This window comes from Macrobrachium rosenbergii, chromosome 25 (assembly GCF_040412425.1).
Source record: "Macrobrachium rosenbergii isolate ZJJX-2024 chromosome 25, ASM4041242v1, whole genome shotgun sequence".
NCBI classification, from domain to species: domain Eukaryota; kingdom Metazoa; phylum Arthropoda; class Malacostraca; order Decapoda; family Palaemonidae; genus Macrobrachium; species Macrobrachium rosenbergii.
Genome location: NC_089765.1, coordinates 31,852,150 through 31,874,968, shown reverse-complemented (window position 1 = coordinate 31,874,968; position 22,819 = coordinate 31,852,150). Strand labels below are relative to the sequence as shown.

The 22,819-nt window shown below is 38.8% G+C and overlaps 1 protein-coding gene across 3 annotated transcripts in view; it reads left to right on the top strand.

Moving 5' to 3' along the window:
• Atg18a (Autophagy-related 18a) overlaps window positions 1-22,819 on the top strand; it is a 121,304-nt gene that overhangs the window by 6,401 nt on the left and 92,084 nt on the right. For all 3 annotated transcript variants that reach the window (XM_067127276.1, XM_067127275.1, XM_067127274.1), the window contains exons 2-3: window positions 12,196-12,278; window positions 15,301-15,467. In XM_067127276.1, coding sequence (XP_066983377.1) covers window positions 12,196-12,278; window positions 15,301-15,467 — 250 coding nt within the window. The remainder of the gene's footprint in view (window positions 1-12,195; window positions 12,279-15,300; window positions 15,468-22,819) is intronic.

Here is a 22,819-nt window from a genome sequence, read left to right as displayed (position 1 = left end):
TGGTGATCTGCATGCATGTGCTCATGTAGACCCTTGGGTAGTGCCTGGTTTGTCCAGAATTCCTGATGTATATGTGAATGATTCCTTGATCATTTGCATTCAGAGGGTTCATGTGCAAAAGGTTGCCACATTATGATCCCGCTGGTAATTGAATTGAGCAGCATGCATGGGATCATGCAGACACTTGGGTGTTCGTGTTTCTTTCAAGACCTATGGTATGTGTGTGTTGGGGCGGACGTGTTGGAGGTCCCTCTCACATTTTTTTTTACAAAAAAGAAGGGCTTTATATAAGCTACTTATCAAGTAATTACATAGCTGTTAGTTTCTATTAACTGGCAGCTAGAATTTTGAAATTCGGCTGTAGCACTAATATTGTTTTGGGTAGGCGAGTGACCCCGCCCGCTTTCGGAGTAAGAGAGGAACCAGCTCAGCAAACGAACTCAATTTTTCTCTGCCGCATGATGGCTGTGGTTACAGTGATTGGCAGCAGCGATTTTATGGAATTTTCTCCTCTCTTTTGATCTTTGGAATCATTGGTGAAGTATTCTCTTTATGGTAGCCTTTTCAGCACAATGAGATTGTGTCAGGTTTTCTCAAAAGACCAGTATTACCGATATTGACTTTTGCTTTTTAACATTCACTCATGACTTGTTGGCAATGTCCCATTCGGGTTCTCAGTGTTTTAGGTATTGCAGTAAAGACTGCAATACTCAACTGACTAAAGCCTGCTGTGACCTTCATACTCTTTGTACATCTTGCAGGGGTCAAATATGTTCTTGTGAATTGACTTGTGGGGAATGTGTTTCATGTGATGGTAAAATGTGGAAGACTTTGAGTATTCATTTAACCAAATTAGACAGGGACAAAAAGAGGAAAGCAGCGGCAAAAGCTAGTAGTAAGAAGACTCAGCTAGTCAGGTGTCTGCTAAATTTTCTATTGATGGTAATTCTGGTTCCTTGCATATTGTTCCACCTAATCCCTCTTCTCAGGCTGTACTACACCAACCACTCTACACCCTGGCTCCCTTACTCCCGATCCCGACCCCATTACCAGTCTTGAATCTAGAATTAACCTTAAGTTTGGGTTATTAATTAATACAATGGAGAAAATTGATGCTTCTGTTAAAGTCTTGGTGGACAAAGTAAACATTAAAGTGATGGTGAAGTGTTAGTGGAGGAGGTGGCTGTCTGTCCCGCCAATTCTCCTTGGCCAAGGCCCCTGGCAAACTCCCCTAAACTTGGGAGGAGCCAAACTGGTAGCCCAAAGGAGGTCGTTGGGGTCTGCCCACAGGCAGTCGCCCCCTCAGTCGGGTCTGTTGCCGCGTCCCAGGTTACGACGGAAATCCACTGGAAAGGCGTCTCTATGGAAGTGGATTGTCTTTCATCTAGTGTTTCCAGCAGTGACTCTAGTCCTAGGCGCCAATGGCGTTTTCAGGGAGAATCTTGCCCTCTGAAGAGGCGTGCCCTGGGTGTATCTCACCCTCCTTCAGTTCCAGTTAAGAAGGTTAAAAGAAACTTCTCCAGAGCGACTGCCATCCTGTAGTTTTTGGGACAGTCCAGAGTGTTCCTCCCAGTATCACCCGGAATTAGTGGGACGGTTTCCTTCTACTAAGCCTGCTACTGTTCATAAATGCTCTTCTTCTAGGACCTCGTCTTATTCCAAGCGCCCATCCATAGTTTTGGAGGATCTGCCTGGGCATGTAGTGATGTCAGAGCGCTCTCCAGTGCCCATGCACCCAGCTTCTGTTCCTGTAGCTCCTGAACAATCAGTATTACCTGGATCTTCTTTGGCCTCTGGGAAGAAGTCTTTGGTGCCAATGCGCCCAGTGGCGCCAGAGCTTCCATTACCTGTTGAATGTGTTGCTCCTTTTTGTGTGGCTCTTTCCGAGCGCCCGTCGTCTTCTCTGCAACCATCGTCTCTTAAGCGCCCTTTAGCTGAGCGCTCATCTGCTCCTGAGCGGCAGTTGGCGCTCATGTGCCCGTCGGCTCCCGAGCACTTGCTGGCTCCCGAGCGTCCGTTGCCTCCCGTCTGCCATTTTCCGCAAGACAGTCTGTTGGCGCATAGGTCCATTTCCGCTTCTGAGCGCCCAATTTCTTCCGAGCCTTCTGCAGCGCCCGTGTCTTCGGTGCTGCCCACTCCTGCAGTTGCAGCTTCTCTCTCAGTCTCGTCTCTCTCTTTATCTTCTGCAGCACAACAGGCTTCTTCTTTATTGGATCCTTCATTTCAGTCGATCCATTGCCAATTGGATAATATCCTTGGCTTAATTAAGAAAACACCCTTGGCCCCTCAGCCTGTTGCAGAACTGTCACCTATTTCTTCTTCTGAGGGGGAAGTTGTGGATCCTGTTACCCCTCCTTCGGCATATGCCTCCTTACTCAGGAGGTTGATGGGAAGTTCCACGGGGTAATTGTCCCCTCAGTCGAACCTGTTGTATGGTCCCACGTTGCGACAGACAGCCACTGAAAAGATGTCTTGCCCCAAGTGTAGGGGACGAGGTGACTATCCGGCCCATCAGATTTTGTAGACCAAAGGTCACTGTCCTGCTCCCCTAAACCTGGGAGAAGGCCTACTTGCAATCCAAGGGAGTCCAAGGGGGTTTGCCTCTGGTAGTTCCCCCTCAGCAGAGCCTGTTGTCTGGGCCCAGGCATTGGCGGACAACCATTGAAAAGGCGTCCAAAATGATGTGCTTTAGTGATATAGATTCTGGTTTGGAAGTCCATGGTGCTTGTCTCCTGAATTCCCAGTTGTGGAGCGCCAGTATTTGGTGTCAAAACTCTCGTCCAGTGCCCGTAGGTGCCCAGCACCCGAGTGCCTAGCAATTTCCAAGCGTCCAGTGGCTCCAGAATGCCCCCCCATGCTCCTAGATGGAAGGAAGAAGATATTCCGAAGGTCCAAAGGAGGTTGGTAGGGTTTACCTACGGGAAGTCACCTCCTCATTAGAACCTGTCACTCACAGTTCGTGTAGTGGAAGACCCTCAGACTGCCAATGGAAGGGCTTCCCTTTCAGTGCCCACCAGTTGTCATTGGACTCAAATTGGCCTTGACAAGAGGCATTCTAGGTGTTTTTCACGGCGCGTCCCGACCCTTGAAGAGATGTACAGTAGTGACAACGAGATGTCTCCTATTACGTTCCAACGGAGCAGAGATTCTTCTCTCAGCAACGTACGACAGTCACAGTCTCCGAGCGCTCAGCGCCTGCTCCCGAGTGCCCGCTATGTACCTCTGTGCTCTTGGCACTGATTGCCAAAAGTTCAGCGCCAATTCCCGAGCTCACAGCACCAATTCCAGAATGCTCGGCGCTTACTGCAGAGCATCAGTATCTGTCCAGTACTTGACTCCTGCCTGTGAACATTTATCCCGCTCACAGACAGGTTTGTAGAACACACTGTTGTTCTTTCTTGAACGCCAGTTCCCGATTGAGCGCCTGGCTTTGGCTTTTTCAAGTGACCAGTGCCAGTTCCCGATAGCCTGGCACCAATTCTTCATTGTCAGTCTCCTGCATCTGGGTGCCATATGGAGAGCATTAGTCTGTGTATACAGAGGTCCACTTTTTGGAGGAGATTTATGTCCAGTATTTTTTACCTTCATGAAGAAAGCTCCCTCCTCTTAGACAGCAGGAGCTCTGGTTAAGAAGATATATGACTTCCAGTTTTTTAGTAGAGAGACTACCTTGGTTTGTCTCTGATTGTCTCTTGAGTCATATCCAGTGTGGGTAAGGACGAATGAGATGCCTTTTTGAGATCTCTGCTCTTTACTTTTAAACCTCAAGAAGAGAAAACTTAGGTGCTCTTTTACTGCTGAGGGAGTCGCACAATCGCATTCATCCCTCTTATTTACGCCTCCGGTTCTATGTTTCTTCTTCCCTCAGGACACAGTTGAGAGAACTGTGTTTCTTTTACAGAAAGGTTTGGCTCAGTTTGTCAAACCCATACTTATGCCTATGCTAGGTTTCTGTGTTTTCCGCATGTCTTCGGCCTGTGCATAGTGTTATTGAGTCCATAAGTCCACTCGAATGTCCAAGTGTCCTCTGACTGTCAAAGAGTCTGCAGGGTTGGCAGCTAGTCTGCATGGTGGTCTGCTGGTCAGGATGAGGATCTGCAAGTTCCCTTGGTTGTCTGCGAGACCACATAGTAGTCAGCTAATCTGCACGGCCTGCAATGCCCCTTTTTTCTCTTAGAATAGAAGATGAAATTCAGGATAGAGATAAACCTGACAATCCTGTCATCCACTTTTGAGTTATGCAGGAAGTGTCCTTCCATGTCCCTGCTGGACTCTGGGAGTATCTCAAGTCCTCTAGTGTGAGGATCTGTGTTCTGGCCTCTCTATGGCAAGCCTACTCTCGAGTCCTTGCTCCTTTAGCGTTTGGCTTTATGTTCTGGAACGTCATTGTGAGAGCGGGGGGTTACAATGTACCTGGAGCACCCAACACTCTCAGTGGGTGGGTCGTGGTCTTTATTTCAGTGCAGGTGACAGTGTTATCTGGTTTTTTCTTGGGGTACTGCACCCAGGGCAAGAGCACTTTTTGAAGTTTTGCTAGCCTTCGGTTAGCTCCTTCACTGCAAAACTTCCTGTTATGCTTTGCTAACCATCGGACTACTCCTTGGCTGCAAGGCTCCCACTTAGGTAGAGGCGCTCCACAGCTTTACCGCCATGCCACTACAGGTTAAGTTGAGCACCAATCAGAGGCAGTTTTCTACTGCAGGCTCTCTTAACTAATATGGAACTACAAGCATTGTATTCAATGCTAGCAACTTTTTTATTTCAAATTCATTGCATGACAGTGTTTTGGAGTAGAATATGTCCATGCATCCTACCTCCTGTCAGTGTGGGAATCTGCTATGTAATTACTTGGTAAGTTACTTATATAAAAGTGACATAAGGCATAAGCAGAATGAGATTGTCTGCTAAGTGGTTCCTGGTATTCCCGTTAGTGGGCAGGACCAGTTACCTGCACTAAACTTTGAAGCGTTACCTACAATTTTTGAATTTAAGCTGCTGTGCAAGTGGAAACTGTAGCTATGTAATTACTTGGTAAGTATATGTAGAACTTTATTTTATAAAAATGTCATTTTTATGATAAAAATAATTTAGTGTACTTACACTCTAGTAATGTTGTTTACAAAATCAGCGAGTTAGTGAGTTTCCCCGTGGAAAAGTGAATTATGTGTTCCAGAAAAATCTGCAACAAAATGCAGCGCAATAAAGTGAAGCCCCCAAAAGCGGGGTAGCACCGTATTTCTTTTTGTTTGATCCCATTTATCCCCCCATACTGAGCGATCTAAAGCGAAAGAAAAATTTTTTGCCTGGAACAACATTATCACTACTTGTCGCAAAGAATGATGATGACTACGATAAAAGGAAATAAGAGTGCCTTTTCCATAATCAGCACAAAAATTACTCTCTCTTTCTGTGCTGCAAATTCCATGACCATTTTGTTCTGGATAAGGGAAACCCCATGGAATTCCCGTTACTTTTCGTTCACCCAAAGGTGTGAAATTTAGTATTCAGCATAAGGGAAACCCTGTGGAGTCTTTTTTGAGAATTTTTTTTGATGACAAAGTCATGGAGCACGTTGTAGCAGTAACGAACAGATTTTCCATCCAGTTTCTAGATGTGTATATAGAAAGTTTGCCTACAGTATCAAATGCACTGAAATCATATGACACAAATGAAAATGAAATGAAACAATTCATTAATCTATTGACTCTATGTTTCAGGGAATGGCATTTGAAAGAATAATTTTTTCCCCTTTTGTGTTTCATGCTTATACAGTCGACCCCAAGTATTCATGGGGGATGCTTACCACTACCCCTGTGAATAGCTAAAATCCGGGAATACTGTACTTAAAACCCCTCTAAAAATGCTGATAACTGCCTATTTTGGTAGTTCAGAACACCAAAAGAAACCTGCTAAAAATGCTTATACTTGAATATTTTAATAGTTTTATCACAAGAAGTGCATTTAGTCACAAAATGCAAAATAAATTCTTACGTCTTCTCTTATACTACATTATTTATTATGCTAATATCTTGATAAAAAAATCAATATCAATGTAAAAACAATACATAAAAATGCATAAAAATTAGCATAGGCCAAATAACCTCTCTGCTAACTAGGGTATAAAAATGCAAAATAAATTCTTACATCTTCTCTTATTCTACATTATTATGCTAATATCTTGATACAAAATCAATATCAATGTAAAAAAAATACATAAAAATGCATAAAAATTAGCATAGGCCAAATAACCTCTCTGCTAACTAGGAAATGTGATGATACGGAGCAGCAACGTCTCTCATAAAGGATGCGTAACAGGACAGTGTACAGTACAGTATTATAAAGTGAAATTACAGTTTACTGTATGCATAAACATGTATTCATGTGTGGGTGATGGGCTTTCTCCCTCACTCAAACTTCCAGCATTCCTTTTGGCACTGGATTTGAAAAAACAGTTCAGCACTTGATCTGGAGGTGAAAACCCTCAAATTGATATTCCCATTTCGTACCGATATATCTGGAAGTACGGTATACCACGATCCATTATCTCGGTGCACTACTGTAATTCTGTATACTGTAATACTGCCTGATTTAAACATATACTGTACAGTGAAATAGTATAATCTATGACTCCCTGGTTAACTCAGAAATGTAAACATATTTCAAAGGTTAGTATCTTACTCAGTTTTAATAATTTTTGAAGAAAAATTTTGCACATCATATTTAAAACCAATATATGAACAGTTCAAGATACGAACGGCCGTCCGGAATGTAACTCATTTGTAAGTTGGATACACTATCCAGTTTGGTCTGTCTGAATTCTGCTGGACCTGATAGTCTCATTCCCATGGAACCAATGTAGGCAGAGTTGAAGAGGTCTTTTTTGCAAGGTAATTGAGCTCATTTATGAGGAAAGTGGTCACTTGGAAGCAACTACAGTAATGCTATTCGGTAGCACTGTATTCTCCATCTGGTGCTCTTTGGGGTTTCATTCTGGAGTTTGCACCATCTTTTTGGTTGCCAGGTTTGCTGCTTGCATGGGATGTTGTGGAGGAAATACGTTATTTTATCTCTGTTGAACTACGCAGTTCCAGAGGTCCTTTATTCCTCACATGGTTGGACTGTGTAACAGTCTCCCTGAGGATTTGCAATTAGAGCCTCAAAATATGTGGGATAATATGTAGCATGGTTACAGATTGCTTACTAAAGACCACTGCCATACCTACCCTCCAGGATCTTCCAAAGTTCTGGCCTTGTTGGCAAAAGTAAGGATGATGCTGGAAAATAATGTACTGTATAATAAATTATATATGACCCATCAGTGATCTTTTACAGTTGTTTGTTCTTGCTATAGAAATCACAGGGGGATTGGAGACCAGTCATCAGCCTTCCTTCATTAAATAAGTTTGTGCTACAGGGTCTGTTCAAGATGGATTCCATCAGAGAGGATGACTGCATGCTTGCGGAAGATATAAAGGTTGTATATTTTCTGATAACCATCCATGGGCATTCCACTATCCTTAGCATTCAAGAGAAACTCTGAAGTTCACGGATCAAGGGCAGGTGTCTGACACTGGCAGATCACCTTTATGTACCTCTTTCTACCTGCTAGACATTGTTCACAAACTTCACTGGGCAGAACAGCATCTTGTTTAAGGGGAGCGCACGCTTACATAGAAATAATGCTCCGATTTTTATGGAATTTTTATATGTTATACATATATATAAGGTGATGTTCCAGGAAAAATTTGAGAGTGATCGGATGATTATTTTGGATTTTATTAAAAAAATAAAAAATAAAAAAATTAAAAATGATTCACCTCCTTCATTTTTAGAGCTATTGCAATGCGGCTTCATACATAGAAAGTATATCACAGTATGAAAAAAATAATGGGAAGAGTTTTTCTACTTTTCTTTTTTTTTGGATGGGGCGAGGGGGGATTTTCCCCCCAAATTTGTATAATTTGATTATCACCAGTTCCTCGTCAACCTAAGAAAAAATCTAGCCCCAAACAAATATTCGTCTTTCTTTCCTCTTTCCAATGGTATATTTAACTTTAAAATTGGCCTAAAAATAAAAATGTAGTTTGCGTTTGAAGTGCAAAAAAGTGAAAACTGAGAAAAACGACCGTAAAGATCAACAAGTGGTTTTTTTTGGCACTCGTGGAAAAAACTTACCTTAGAGCATTATTTTGGTTGATTTCTGGCTCCAGGTCACCCCCTTCCCTCTATAAAAAGGGGTATTATTCGCTCGAGGCGAGGGTATCATCAAGTACCACCTGACTCATTGTTGCCTTGTTTGAAACTAAGAAACTAGAAGTTTAGTGGCTACCAGGCTGATATTCTTGACTCATTTTCAGTCGTTTTTTTCACTTGTTTGGTCTTTTTGGTCTTTGGAGTTTGATTTTCAAGCCTTTTTGTCTCTCAAATGAAGAACTACTTCTATACTTTCACTTGTGCCAAACAGATGTGTTAGCAAGTTGAATTTCTCATAGCCAAAGTTGTGTTCAATTTCCTCAATATTTATCTCACTCAATTGATGGTGCTGAGATTTTCCATTGCTAATTCGCTTTGCTGGGGCACTAACTGTAAACCTACACGATTGGCACTTCATTAAAATATCAGTATCCCATCTATTGGCAGAGAATTTGACCTGAACTTTACCCCTGCAATTTCCTACCTTGCACCTAATACCCGACACTATTTTATCTAACCGAGATTTGATATAATGAACTTGTCATCATATACTCCCTTTTCATCATCCTTTATTCATTTCATCAACTGTGAGCGTATTTTTGAAGGTGAAAGTATATAGATTGTATTTAGAGTTACTGGATGTAAAAAAAGACAGCAAAAACACTGCAAATAGCGAAAAAATTGCTCAGAGTAAAAAGTGTCCCACCACCCGCTTTCAACGTATGGTGGCAACCCTGTCTCCTACCACGCATTCACCAAGGAACAAGCCATTGTTGTTGCCAGACACTGCCAGACGTAGGAGATAAGGTGATATAAAAATCAAAATAATGAATAAATTAGGCGAATAAAGGAAAAAATGACAATAGTCATAAGGAGCCAAACGTCAGCCCTACCTCACTGTGTGGGGGGCGAAGGCCCAAAACCCCATCAATTTTAATATTTCGAAAAAATGCTTTGGTCACGTGATAACGAAGGTGTTGCTCATGTCTTACGGCCATTTAACCATTTTTTTTAAATTTCAAAAATATTCATAAAAAATCTAAGAGTGCGCTCCCCTTTAGGTACATGGTTGGCATAATGTCAGTTGCCTTAACGGTGATTGATTTCTTCTCTCTCTCTCTCTCTCTCTCTTGCTGTGTCTTGTCCAGCAATTCAGGGCCATGTGTACCCTGGTCTGGTCAAATGCCAAGACGTCACATAGGCCAAGCTGTACAGGTGGATACAAGAATCACCTTTATCTTGCCTATATACTTGACTGGGAAGCTGGCATTCCAGGTGGGTGGAACAACACCAGCAATGTTTTTCAGGCAATACCTCCCACCTAAGGAATGAGTCTATGTATGAAAGATTAAAGGTTACATCCTCACTGGAAAAATCACAAATGAAGGATAATGTGTACTGTATTTTTATAAATGTACTACAAACCTGAAGTTTTATATTATAATCCCAGCTGTAACCAATCCCATGTTTGTCTGTGTTGCTGAAGGTAAAAAATGGTACAGTCTGACCTCTTAAATCCGGCACTCCGTGGTCGGGCAACTCCCGTGATCTGGGACTTTTTTGAATCAGCAGCCATTAGTTCTTGAGTGGCTACGAGGGTGGTGCCACACGTCGTTTCAGTTTTTGGAGTTTTTAGATTTTCAGAAATGAAGGTTGCTTTGTAAATACACATGCACAGATTATTTCCAACGAAAACATTCTGTGAAACTAAAAAATGTAGAGCATACAAAAGAACCATAATTTGCGTATATACTCTTGCATCGTGTGATTATTAAAATTTCATCCAAAAACATGATAGAAAACAAACATGATTTCATCACATTCATCGTGTATAGTGTGAGACCTATTTTCAATAGATTACACTGGGCAGGCTTTCTATGCCTGTCTCAGTTTCAGTAGATATCACTGGTAATGTATATTATATCTGAGTTAACTGTTAACTGATAAATAGGCTTAGAAGCAAAAGCTCATTAGGCTAAATGCGAATCTTCATACAATACATTAAATCAGACTTACCAATCATGTGACATTTGAGAAATCATTATTTCTTTTAATAATTAGCAACACTTACTAATGCCTGCAAGATGCTGGCATAAACAATAGCAAGTACTGACATAAACAATAGAATTGAGAAACACCACACATTTATTAAGGGTTGCGTTTCAGTTTTCGACTTGTTAAAATTCTGCTAATTTTCAATGGTGACTTCTGTAAACAAAAATGAAATAAAGCTTTATTCATCCTTCATGAAATGGAGAGAAAAGTGTTATGAAAGTATGCTGCTAAATTTATGGTTGTAACTGTGGCTGAAGAAACGAATATGTGCGGGCCACAAAATGTTTTGAAAGAGGCAAAATCAACGTCTGATAACAGGCAGTCCCTAGTTAATGGGTGGGGTTCTGTCTGGCCAAGCACCTCTAACCAAAGATCAGTGATAATAGCACTAATAACCTGCTTAATGGGGCCATTAACTGGATATCGGCACCGCTAACCAGAGATTGGTGCTGCTAACTGGAGATTGTTGTCGAAAATCCATTTAATGCCAATGCTAGACAAGTACCATAAAACCAGATCATCGTTAAACAATGCCACCAGTAGGCGGGGACTGCCTGTACTGGTGAAATCACACCTTTACTTCATTTAACTTACTGCATTTAGAAATAAAGTTGCATTTTTAAACCATGTTTTGATAATTTAAAAAAAAAAATCTCTGAAATGTGTTTCATTTAGCAACTGATGGCTATGATGGGATCAGTAAAATGCAATCGGCTGATGGTTTTAAGAATGTAAACATAATGGGGATGCAAATGGCGCCTGAGTAGAATGTAAACATAATGGGGATGCAAATGGCGCCTGAGTGCTATGTTCATAAATTATAAGATGATAATATACTGCAATATGACAATAATGCATGAAATATACTTGCATGTAATATGTGAAACAGCAGTTTTATCAAAATTATGACTATGTACTGTATTCTTAGTACAAATGTATTATTTGACTTTTGCAAATGTATACCTGTCAGTGTAACAGCCTTACCGGGGGCAATAGTCTCTCTTTCTCTCTCTCTCTCTCTCTCTCTCACCACTGTACAGGTATCAAGAAACAGAAGCAGCACACACACATACGCACACACTGTGCAGGTATAAAGAAACAAAAGCAGCAAATTTTTACGTTTTTGCAGAAAATGAAAGCCAGAAAAGTTTGAAGTGCCAGAAAACATTGAAAGGTGCCAGGAGATTAGAATTCGACAGTGCGCTTATAAAGTGGTTAAAGCTTCGACGTAGCGAGAGTGTAAGTATTTTGGAGGAGATGCTTTTGGAGCAGGCCAGAATTTCCATAAGAACTAAACCTAATGAATTACAGCAATTATTCATAAGCTTTGTTCTACGTTTGATAACATCAATATGTATGTGGAATGAGCTGGCAAGACTTTGTTTACATAGGTGTTTTTTGAGAGCTGATTTCTGTCATCTGGGATTTTCTGTGGTCTGACAGTGGCCTGGTCCCAAGAGTGCTCGTTTTAAGAGGTGGGACAGTACTGACAGTCAAGTCAGTGGCTTGTACCCCACCCGTACTTGCTTGCTGCTAGTTAATGCCTTGTTACCAAGCTTCAATGACGGTGCTGCTTTCACCAAAGGTATACCCATATAGAAGATTTTGGGTTTGTATATCTAACAAATATGCAACTTATCCACAGTTTTCAGTTTCACTATGCTTTGTAAAAGAAAGGGTTTTAAATGATAAACTGAAAATTTTGAAATCAGAGAGACCTTTTTTACTATAGTACCATATATACAAATTACAGCCTTTTGAACAAGCTGCCTTTGCATAAGTGATGAGTTCTTTTTTTATGAATTAAGTACTTGACCACTGAATCAAGTTTCTACTCATAAGGCTGGTCTAAAGGACTACTGACTTTTTATAAATCTGTATGCACATGCTGTAAGTTTCTTATTTAATGTTTGCCCCTTAAATTTTCATTATTCATTTCCATTTCAGATCCTTAGGAGTTGGGACGAAAGTTGGTTATAAATTATTTTCCCTTAACACTGTAGATAAAGTTGAGCAGATATGTGATAATGGTAAGTCTGATAAGTAATTAATAACTACTATGTTTAATTTTTTTGAATATTTCAAAATAAGTGATGTTGTAGTTCCTGGCAAATGCAAACTTCTTCAACTTGTATATGCTTTGTCAAATTTTAAATGTAGAAATAGATCATTCCAAAGCGTGGTAAATGCCATAGAAGCATCAGCTGTTACTGCTTTGAAGGCACTTTGACAATTGAAGTTGCAGAAAATTCCCTCCTTTCAAATATTATTTTTATAGCTTATGGAGTGTCTGTGCTTGAGTTCTTTTGAATGCCTCATCTAATTTCATTATGCCTGTAGGTGACCAAAGGACCATGTTCTGGAATTTTGTGACCATCCAAAGTCTGGGTTTTTTTTTACCCCATATTTAAGGGTAAGGTCAAGCACATTTTCTTTGACTTTACCATCTTCCAAGGGTACACTGAAGCATATTTTCTTTTACTTTACTGTCTTCCTTTTTTTTTTTTTCAAAATATTTCTATTGAAAGTAGTTGTGTGAACTTGATTTGCTCATTGTTCTCATCTTCCATATGTGATCATTTCAAGTCCATCATAACTATTCTCCCTGGATGGTTGTTTGCTCTAACAGAAATACAGACCATTGCCTTTCATAATGGAGTATCCTTCAGTTGGAGATGGTTGTTGACCCTGATAACAAGGCACTTAACCAGTGGTTACAGAGGGTGAGTAAGGGAATAGCCTTCATTCTTGTTCCACCTCTAAGCATGTTTTCTTCTGACATCTTCTAGAGTGGATGTCATGCTGCACTCATTTGTACTACCTGTTGAGCTTTTGCTGAGTACAAACACACTCACTTAATGACTAAGTTCCATTCCTATGACTCTGATGGTAAGGGAATTGGTTGACTAATGAGGAGCCAGCCTTCACCAAAATTTCAGGCATACTGTACTGGTAATGGATTTGTGTCGACCATATTTAGATATTGTTACCTTTGCACCATTTATGACATTTTTAGTATATTTTTTTATGTTAATAGTGTACATTATACTCTCTCTCTCTCTCTCTCTCTCTCTCTCTCTCTCTCTCTCTCTCTCTCTCTCTCTCTCTCTCTCTCTCTTATATTGTATACAAATTTTTTGTAAGTTAGCTAGGAGTCGGGAAAATTTGACTCCTCTCAGTATTAACTCACAAAATGGGCTCCTGCATGCCACCAAGTGGTGGACACTGCGAACTATCCTTACACTCTGCCACAAAATTTGAAATTCTACCATTATTTTGAATTTTGCACTTAGCAGAGTATATGATTGCTTCAGTACCTGGACTATTGGATAGTCCTGGCAGAGTAAATGATTGCTTCAGTACCTGGACTATTGGATAGTCCTGGCATCCTCTTAGGCATAGTTTCTCCAGGACAGAGCCTGTGCCTCTCCTTTTGCCACAAGTTGGGGATTGTGGTAAGCTGGGAGAAGTTGGATCTCATTCCAGAGCAGCAGACTTAGTAGGTGGGTATGACCATAGACATGGCAGCAGCATGCTCTTTAGTAGAGAGATCAGAGAGATTCTTGCTTGGTGGCTCGGTGACAGGAACTTCTTAGCAGGAGTTCCATTAGGCTATAGTTCCTTATTGGATGGGTCGATATCGTACTCAACTAGCACTCTGCTAGACCCGCGTTCGATTCTCCGGCTGGTCAATGAAGAATTAGAGGAATTTATTTCTGGTGATAGAAATTCATTTCTCGGTATAATGTGGTTCGGATTCCACAATAAGTGGTAGGTTCTGTTGCTAGGTAACCAGTTGGTTCTTAGCCACGTAAAATAAGTATAATCCTTCGGGTCAGCCCTAGGAGAGCTGTTGATCAGCTCAGTGGTCTGGTTAAACTAATTTATTAATAATACTCCATTGGACTCCCCACCTTCCAAATAATCATAAATAATAAACTATTCAATAGAGTCCCCACCTCAAAGTCAAGATAATGTATACCAAAATGAAGAGAGACCGTAGTTCAAAATAAATACGTAAGGGAGATAATATCGACCATCTCCTGTGGTAGATATTATTTACCACCACCTTTGCTATCCCAACAAAAATTCATACATACATACTTTATTGACCTCTGTAATAGAAATAAGAATGTTACAAGACAACTTAATAACCAAAAATATCATAAAATAGAAACAGCAGACTTAGAAATTCATGAAAAATCAGCCATGTTTATCGCCATTTGATGTATTAATTTGAAGGAAAAACATATAAATGTTAGGGGTGAATTACTAGAAAAACTTAAAAGTGAAAGATCCCAAAAATTGAGGTTGTTAAATGAAGAATGCTAAATCCGTTGCAGAAATTAAAATCTTAACAAGTATATATGATAAATTTCATTTTCACTATTACATACATAACTGCTGATATGCAAGATATTTCATATAAAAACAAGGAAAACTAGGTGAAGATTTTTGTTTTTTCTAATTTGGACTGGTTTAGTGGTAATTTTCTATGAACAGTTCATACTTGCATAAGTATTTTTTCTTATTTTCTAAAAATGATGTAAAGTTCTCAAGAGATGAAATTTGAATGACATCTTTTAATGTAATTGGAATCTCAAAGATTTAATAATGATGACTTAGGTGTTTTCATTTTAAGTAGGTTTGAGTAAAATGGCAAATATCCATTTTATAGCAGTAGCATTTCCTTCAGAATTCTGTTTAATCATATTTATTTTCTGCAAGCAAATGACAGTGGAGTGTGAACACTACTGTCCATGATAAAATAAGAGTTTCAATAGAAAATTGTCCTCATTCCTTTCCAGCATGATTGATCATGGGTGCATATCTTTGAAGAGTATAGTACTTTTATAATCATTTGCGTCTGGCAAGAATGTTGAGACAACTGGACATAAATGAGCATGATCAAACCATAATTTTGCTTTGAATTCAGTGTACTTTCATGAACTATTTCATCATTTTATATTGTTGGTCTATATCTAAGTGAATGAAGCAGTGGTAAGTCCATTTGGAAAATATACTAAATTTTGCTGCTTTTTCTTTTCATAGTTAATGAAGATACGTGCATTGTTGAGCGACTCTTCTCCAGCAGCTTAGTGGCCATAGTTAGTTTATCATCGCCACGCAAACTCAAAGTTTGCCATTTTAAGAAGAGTTCAGAGATATGCAACTATAGTTACCCCAACACCATCTTGGCTGTGAAGCTAAATCGAGCTGTAAGTTCAAGTTTGCATTGTCAAGTAGCTTAAGAATTTTTTAATGTGAAGTATTCATTAATGCTGGAAATTTCCAAAAGAAAAAGTATCAAGTGAATAAGAAAAAATATCATAAATGTGTAAATAGCACTGTAAAAGCTTAGTTATTTTTGTTTTGGTAAATTTACTTTCCTGACAGGGTGGAAGAATGTGATTTTTGAAACCTGGTCATCAATCAAAAGATTTATTTTTTTATAATTGACAGTTATTTGTAAATATTTTCGGGAAGAATTGCATTTTTATGTTTTTCCATTTTTACTGATACTTTTGTAGTTTAGTAGTACTTACAATGTAATGCTTTAATTGAGAATGTATTGAATTCATTGATTAATATGTGAAGGTATTTAAAAGGGCACATGCATCCACCATCTTATTAATAAAAGGGAATAACCATAGTTAGGAGTTCTGTAGTCCTTGAAAAATAGAACATTTTTATAGATAGAGTAAAGCCTTAAATACAGGCAACCATTGCCATATCATTGATTGATATTTGTTTGATCACCTGTCTGACTGAAAAGTTTCTTAACCCAAAATATTTTTCCAGTGATCCCCTGAATTCTTTTGCAGTTGTATCCAATTTTGTTTTGTCTGGATTTTACAGCATGGGCAAAGTTTATATTTGTGTGCAATGAATATACTGTACTGTATAAAATTTAAAGTGGTTTGTGTGTGTGTGTGAAAGAGATCTTTAATGATTAGGTGAGAGAGAGAGTAGTGGTGCAATATGTAAGATATTTAAGAGAGAGTAATGGTGAAATACATATTGATCACTATAATGCTGTGCTAAGATTATGAGGTCCAATTTAGCAAGCATTTGTTAGTGTTCAATATTGCAATTTTCCAGGCATTTTTATCTTTCTAAATGTTGATTAAATTTTTCATGTATTATGTATCACTGAAAAATTTTCTATCTATATTTATTCCTGTGAGGATACAAACCTACATCTTTTATATGGGTTAAAGTTGGTTCAGTTGAAGAAGCTTGCTAACATTGTAGTTAACTGAAGGCAGGTGTGTGATGGGTAGGACCCCAGCTCCTTAACTCAACTCTTGGTGCCATTTTCTTCAGCCATGTTGCTATACAGACATTTGCACTCTATTGGGCTCCTTTTGGCTGTTGTTACTGAAGCTGTGTCTTCTTTTGATCAAATGTTTTTGACTTTGGTTTATGTAATGGTAATGTGTTCAATTGCTATGAGAAAGGTTGTGTCTGATTTTTGTGTATAGGAAGGTGATCAGCAAAGTTTTTTATGAGTTTGTACATGTCAACATTTCCATTCACCCTTTATTACAGAACCTCATTCATTTTGTTATTCATGCTTAGGACAGGATTGTCCATTGTTATTCAACTGCTCAGTATCTTTATTTGGTCACCTGCCCAGTTAAAGAAGTATTGTTGCAAGAGGAAGAGATCAAGGACAACCACTTTGCTGTCTTGTGAGAGTAACACACTTCTGTTCTCAACTGCCTAGGAGTGGTGATCCCTGGCTGGACTGCTGCTTCTGCCATGGGGTCGTCTTCTGCCCATTTTCCCCTTGCTCGGTCCTTTTGAGGAGAATACCATGCTGAAATCTCTTGGCATCACCATAAAATATTTACATTCTATGTTAAAGTCATGTGACAGGTGTGAGGGCTCTTGATAGTGGAATGTTTTTTTTACAGTGTGAATCTAAATATGGGTTCTTTTCTCCCTTTGTCATTAATGTGTCACCCTTCCCATTTCATATTTCAGTAGCTCTCTCTCATCCTTCTGTCCAGCATTCTTAATTACTACTCCTTTATTAATTCCTGGGAATTTTCCTCTAGTTATATCTTTTTATATCCTTACTCCACTCTTATTCCACCTATTTTGCTTCTCTTTGTGCTGTCCACCCAGTTATTGAGAACAGATTTTATTATTGGAATTGGAGCTAATTTTCTAAGTCAATATTGAGAACTCTAGTGGTCTTGTCAATCACCGGATAAAGTTTGGACCCAAGAGATATTAAAATGATAGTACGTTGCTGCCCCAAAGGCAGGACTATCTTAGAACTAGCCTGTGGATTCCAAAGTGGGATGGGTTTGGGGTTAGGACTCTTACCCCTCTGTCTGACTTGCCTGGTAAGATAATTAGGGTAATGATGAGCTGTATTCATGTAATGTTCTTACTCCCATCAAGTAGGTATGGCTAACACTTGAGCCACTGTAATCTTGTTGATGCCATTCCCTCCAGGGTAGGGCATTGTTGGAATTTGACATTGTGGAGTCGGCTCTTACTTGTCATTAGTGGAAGAATAAATTCCATGAAAGGCTGATGGTGTTCTTTTAAGATTTTAAGTTTTTCTTTCTCACCCAGTAGAAAAATCCAACCAAATGAATGTTGTGAAATATAAAACTAAGCCAGAAGTATTCAGGTGACTCAAGGATCTGATATATCTTATGACAGTTTAGCTTCTGCACACTTTAATCAAAGTGAAGGCCCTGGACTCTTACTTCCATGGCCTTCCAAGAAAAACTATGATTAAATAACCTTACTAGTTAGGAAAGACACTAAAACAAACAAAAAATTTGAAGAAAGTATTTCTTGTCCTGTAAGAGTCCTGTGGAGTGCCAGTGCCACTATGAAACCATGTCAGTGGCATTAAGATTTATGGAAGAATATCAGAGATAAGAGTGAACATAAGGAGTAGGGTGAGGAGTGGAAAATATGGATTTTTTTTAACAAATATGTGGAAGCGTTTAACGCAAGTTGTGACATCTTAAAAAATGAATGATTCAGAAGTTTCTGCAACGCTTGGTAATACAGCTGGAAACAGTAATCCTTCAATTTTCTGGATTGCTATTATCTGGAACTCATCATTATCTGGCACACTTGGACCAGGGACCAAAGCCCCAAAGATATGATACATATAAAATTTTAAAAATCTGAAAAAACCACTCTCCAGTGGTTTGCAAAGCTGCGTGGCCTCGGGAAGATATTGGTAACACTGCTTACGCTCATAAACAGACTGAGAAAGGGTTTTTGGGGATGTGGGATGCCTGGGGAAGTTCCCAAGGGGGGGCGGGGGTTGGACTGGATGGCTGGGCGCCTTGGGAGAGGAGAGGCAGTAAGGCTCTGTAGAGAAACTCACTAAGAGAAAAGGTTGTTTTGGAAGGTGGTTGGAGCTTGAGAGCAGTCTCCTACTCTGGGAGGAGTAGGGAGGGCCAAATAGACTCTGACTTGCTAGAGCTTTTTTTGTTTTTTTTGTTTTTATGTTTATGATAATTATATTTTATGAAAGGATATGTACAGTGTTTCACTGTAACTTGTAAAATTATATTTTATTAAAGGATATGTACAGTATTGCACTGTAACTTGTGATGAAGTACATCAAGCACAAAAATGGTATAGAGAGAGAGAGAGAGAGGACAACAACTTAGGTATCATTTATAATGAAGCCTATAACAATACACTCCTTCCCTTTTCAGTGTTCTGTAAAAGAAAAATATTGTGCCAGGTTTGTCTGTCCATCTGCACTTTCTTCTGTACACACATTTTTCTGTCTGCCCTCAAATCTTAAAAACTACTAAGGCTAGAGGGCTTCAAAGTGGTATGTTGATCATCCACCATCCAATCATCAAGCATACCTAATTGCAGCGTTTTAACTTCAGTAGTTTTTATTTTATTTAAGGTTAAAGTTAGCCATAATCATACTTCTGGCAACAATATAGGATAGGCCACCACCAGGCTGTGGTTAAAGTTTCATTGGGCCTCAGCTCATATAGCTTTATATCGAGACCACCGAAAGTTAGATCTATTTTCGGTGGCCTTGATTATACGCTGTAGCAGCTGTACAGAAAACTCGATTGCACTGAAGAAACTTTGGCACATTTTTTACTTGTATATATTTTACACTGTTCTCATTTATATTTTTACTTTCATTTCTCATTCTTAATTTTTAGAACCCAAAAGATAAAAGCAATTGTGTGTGCAGGGTGCGTATATACGCATATGCTCACTCTCATTCGCTGGTGTTGGTGAACTTGCTAGAGTTTGTTTTGTTTCATGTTTTTATGCGTGATTTTTCCACATTTCATTAAAGGATATGTACACTACTGTACTGTAACAAAGCAAAAAAAAAAAGACATATACACAGCATAGAGAGAGAGAGAGAGAGAGAGAGAGAGAGAGAGAGAGAGAGAGTGAGAGCAGTAACTGTCATCATTGAGAAATGTCATATGTACTAAAGATGTAAACACAGGTTGTTTTACACAAACAGTGTTTCCATGATAGGGCAAAATGAGTAAAACAAATGAAGTTGCTGTATATACTGTACTTGTGTATCATAAGACCTCTCGTATCTTGTGACTCAAAATTTCCTCCCCTAAACATGATTTCATCATATACATAACTCTTGTATCTTGCCAGTTGCATTTTCCGTAGCTCAGATAACATTAGTCTAACCTCACTTCCAAAGTAAAAATAAAAATAGTCTTTACTTACTGAACGAATTTAATTTTCATAACCATCTTTTATAATTACAACCACTTACCAAAGAAATGACATAAACAGCATTGAGTATAATGTAAACAAATGAATCGGGAAACAGCTGTTTTTCTATTTTGAGGGATTTTACCCTAACATAAAGTATGATAGTTTACGCTTGTATACTTGTTTTACATTTACGCTAAAAAAAATTATATTTCTAGTAATGGATTTGTTTCTTTTAGCTACTAAAAATTATTCTAATTTTTTCATTGGTAGGTTCCGTTAGCTGGTCCTGAGAATGTGAACATTGGCAGATGCAAATATTGTATGATCGTTTTTTTTTATGTAACGATGATGATACAACAGGATGATAATGCAGTATACAGTAATCTTTCAATTATCCAGATCACCATTATCCGGAACTCGACATTACCGAACACAACTGGACCAGGGATCAGGCCCCAAAGATGTATGATGTATACAGGCAGTCCCCGGTTTATGACGGGGGTTCCGTTTTTACACCGCGTTGTAAACTGAAAATCGTTGTAAACCGAAAAATCATCAAAAATCATCAAAAATCATGAGAAAATCATACTTTTAATGCTTTGGGTATACTGAGAACGATGTAAACTACATTTTTATTGAGTTTTTCATCAAAAAACCTCCAAATTTTTATTATTCTGCCGTTTTAGAGCCATATTTCTTCCGTTGGATCGGCATATGACGCGTCGTAACCCTGGAACATGCGTCGTAAACTGGGAAATAATTTCTGATGAATATATTTGAAAAGCTTCGTGACCTTGGAACGTCGTAAGCTAGACCCGCCGTAAACCGGGGACTGCCTGTATAAGTTTTAAAAAATTTGTAAAAAACACCTTCCGATGGTTGTCAATACTGCTTGTCCTCAAGAACATGTTGGTAACACTGCCTACACTCAGATTGATTGAGAAAGGGTTTTTGGGGGTGGGGGAGGCCTCGAGAATTTTCCATGGTTGGGGGTTGGACAGATAGCTTGACACCATCAGAGAGGAGGGGCAGTAAGGCTGGGTGGAAGAAAGCTCATAGGTGTTGTTTTGGATGGTGAGTGGAGCTAGGGAGCAGTTTCTGTAGCTGGGACGGGGTGGGGATGCAGTGTTGAATGGGTGAAGAGGGCTAGGTAGACCTTACTTGATAGGGCTCGTTTGGTTTTGTGTTTTTATGTTTATGATATAGTAACATATGTATGGCACTGAGAGAGAGAGAGAGAGAGAGAGAGAATTTTCTAATTTTTTGTTCTTTCAAACCAAATTAGAGAGAGAGAGAGTGTATTGTAATGATATGTGTGATAATCATACTTAGAATCAACTAAACTTGTAAACTTGTCTTTTACAATGTGTTTATTCAATTTGTAGGGTATCATCATTTGATTTTTATAACAAAAAGGTAACCATTTTTTCATTGTCACTTATTTTATTTTATAATCTTCCTGGTAATGCTCTCAATGGCAATACTGAGGAAGCCATTGTTCACAAGTTATTTGGTAGTCCACTAAAGTTCACTAACACACCCTTTCCCACTGCAGCAAAAAAAAAAAGACATGTATGTATGCATTAATTCCTTGGCATGGGTGACTTGCTACAGCCTGCTTGGTTTTTTCTTGCCTATGTATGAAATTTGCATTTTGAATATTATGGTGATTAGAGATTAAATATCATCAGTGATAAAGTATTATCATGTGTACTGTTATGATATGTGTGGTAATCATACTTAGAGTCAACTAAACTTGTAATGAAGTATAGTACATTAAATTGAGCAAAAAAAAAAAAAAAAAGACAGCACATATGTACACACTCATTCTTTGCTACAGCCTGTTTGTTGTTGTCCTTCCTACATATGAAATTTGGATTTTAAATATTTTTATGGTGGTTAGAGATGAAATATTAACATTGGTAAAATATTCTCTTGTGTACTGTTATGATATGTCTGGTAATGATACTTAGAGTCAACTAAACATTAAATGAAATACAGAACATGAAATCAACCAAAGTAAAAAAAACATGGTAACACGTGATACAGTACTGTAGAGGGAGAGTTAGCTTTCATGATGGCTTTTGGCTCAAAAGCTTGACATAACTGAACACGTCATGAAACTTTACGTTTATCGCTTGTTATTGACTTATATATATATGTTATCAGTTTAGGAACAATCATAGAAGGTGCATGGGTGGATAAGTACTACATCATTGTTGTTGTTTGATTTTGAATGGCTGATAAGACATGGTGTTATAAACATATTGTATGCTGATTGGCTACATCCAGAAAGTGTCAGTGCACTTTGTAACAAAGACCGTTTTCCCTCTTCATGCTTAATCATTCGTGTGTTTGAACTGTTTTTAAGTGGACTGTATTCCATATGCCTGTTATGGAGCACATGGCATTCTTAGCAGTGCGTACAGCATTGCAGGTCATGCTGCTGATTGTGTACAGTTTATGGCCCCACCTCATCCTAAGAGGGCAAGGAAGGTGTTGACCCTAACAAAAATTGGAAATTGTAGAGAGGATGTAGCAAGGCTGGACACCGGTCATGTATAATGGAGGAATATGGCATTGCCCGGTCATCTTTAGCGAGAAAGTCAGCACACACTGGTGGGAGAGTAAAATGTGTTTTTAAAGTGTTATTAGAATTGTTATTTGATTAAATATTGTACATTATCATATTGTTTTGCATACAAGAGAAAAATGGGTTTACTTTTTTGTGGACAATATGATGTATTTTACAGTAAATGAAAAATGGGTAGCCTACCGAACTTCATGTCGTGTTTGAAAGAAAAAAAAAGGGGTTGTGATTAATTTTGTTACAAGAAAGTATGAGAAAATAGGTACAAAA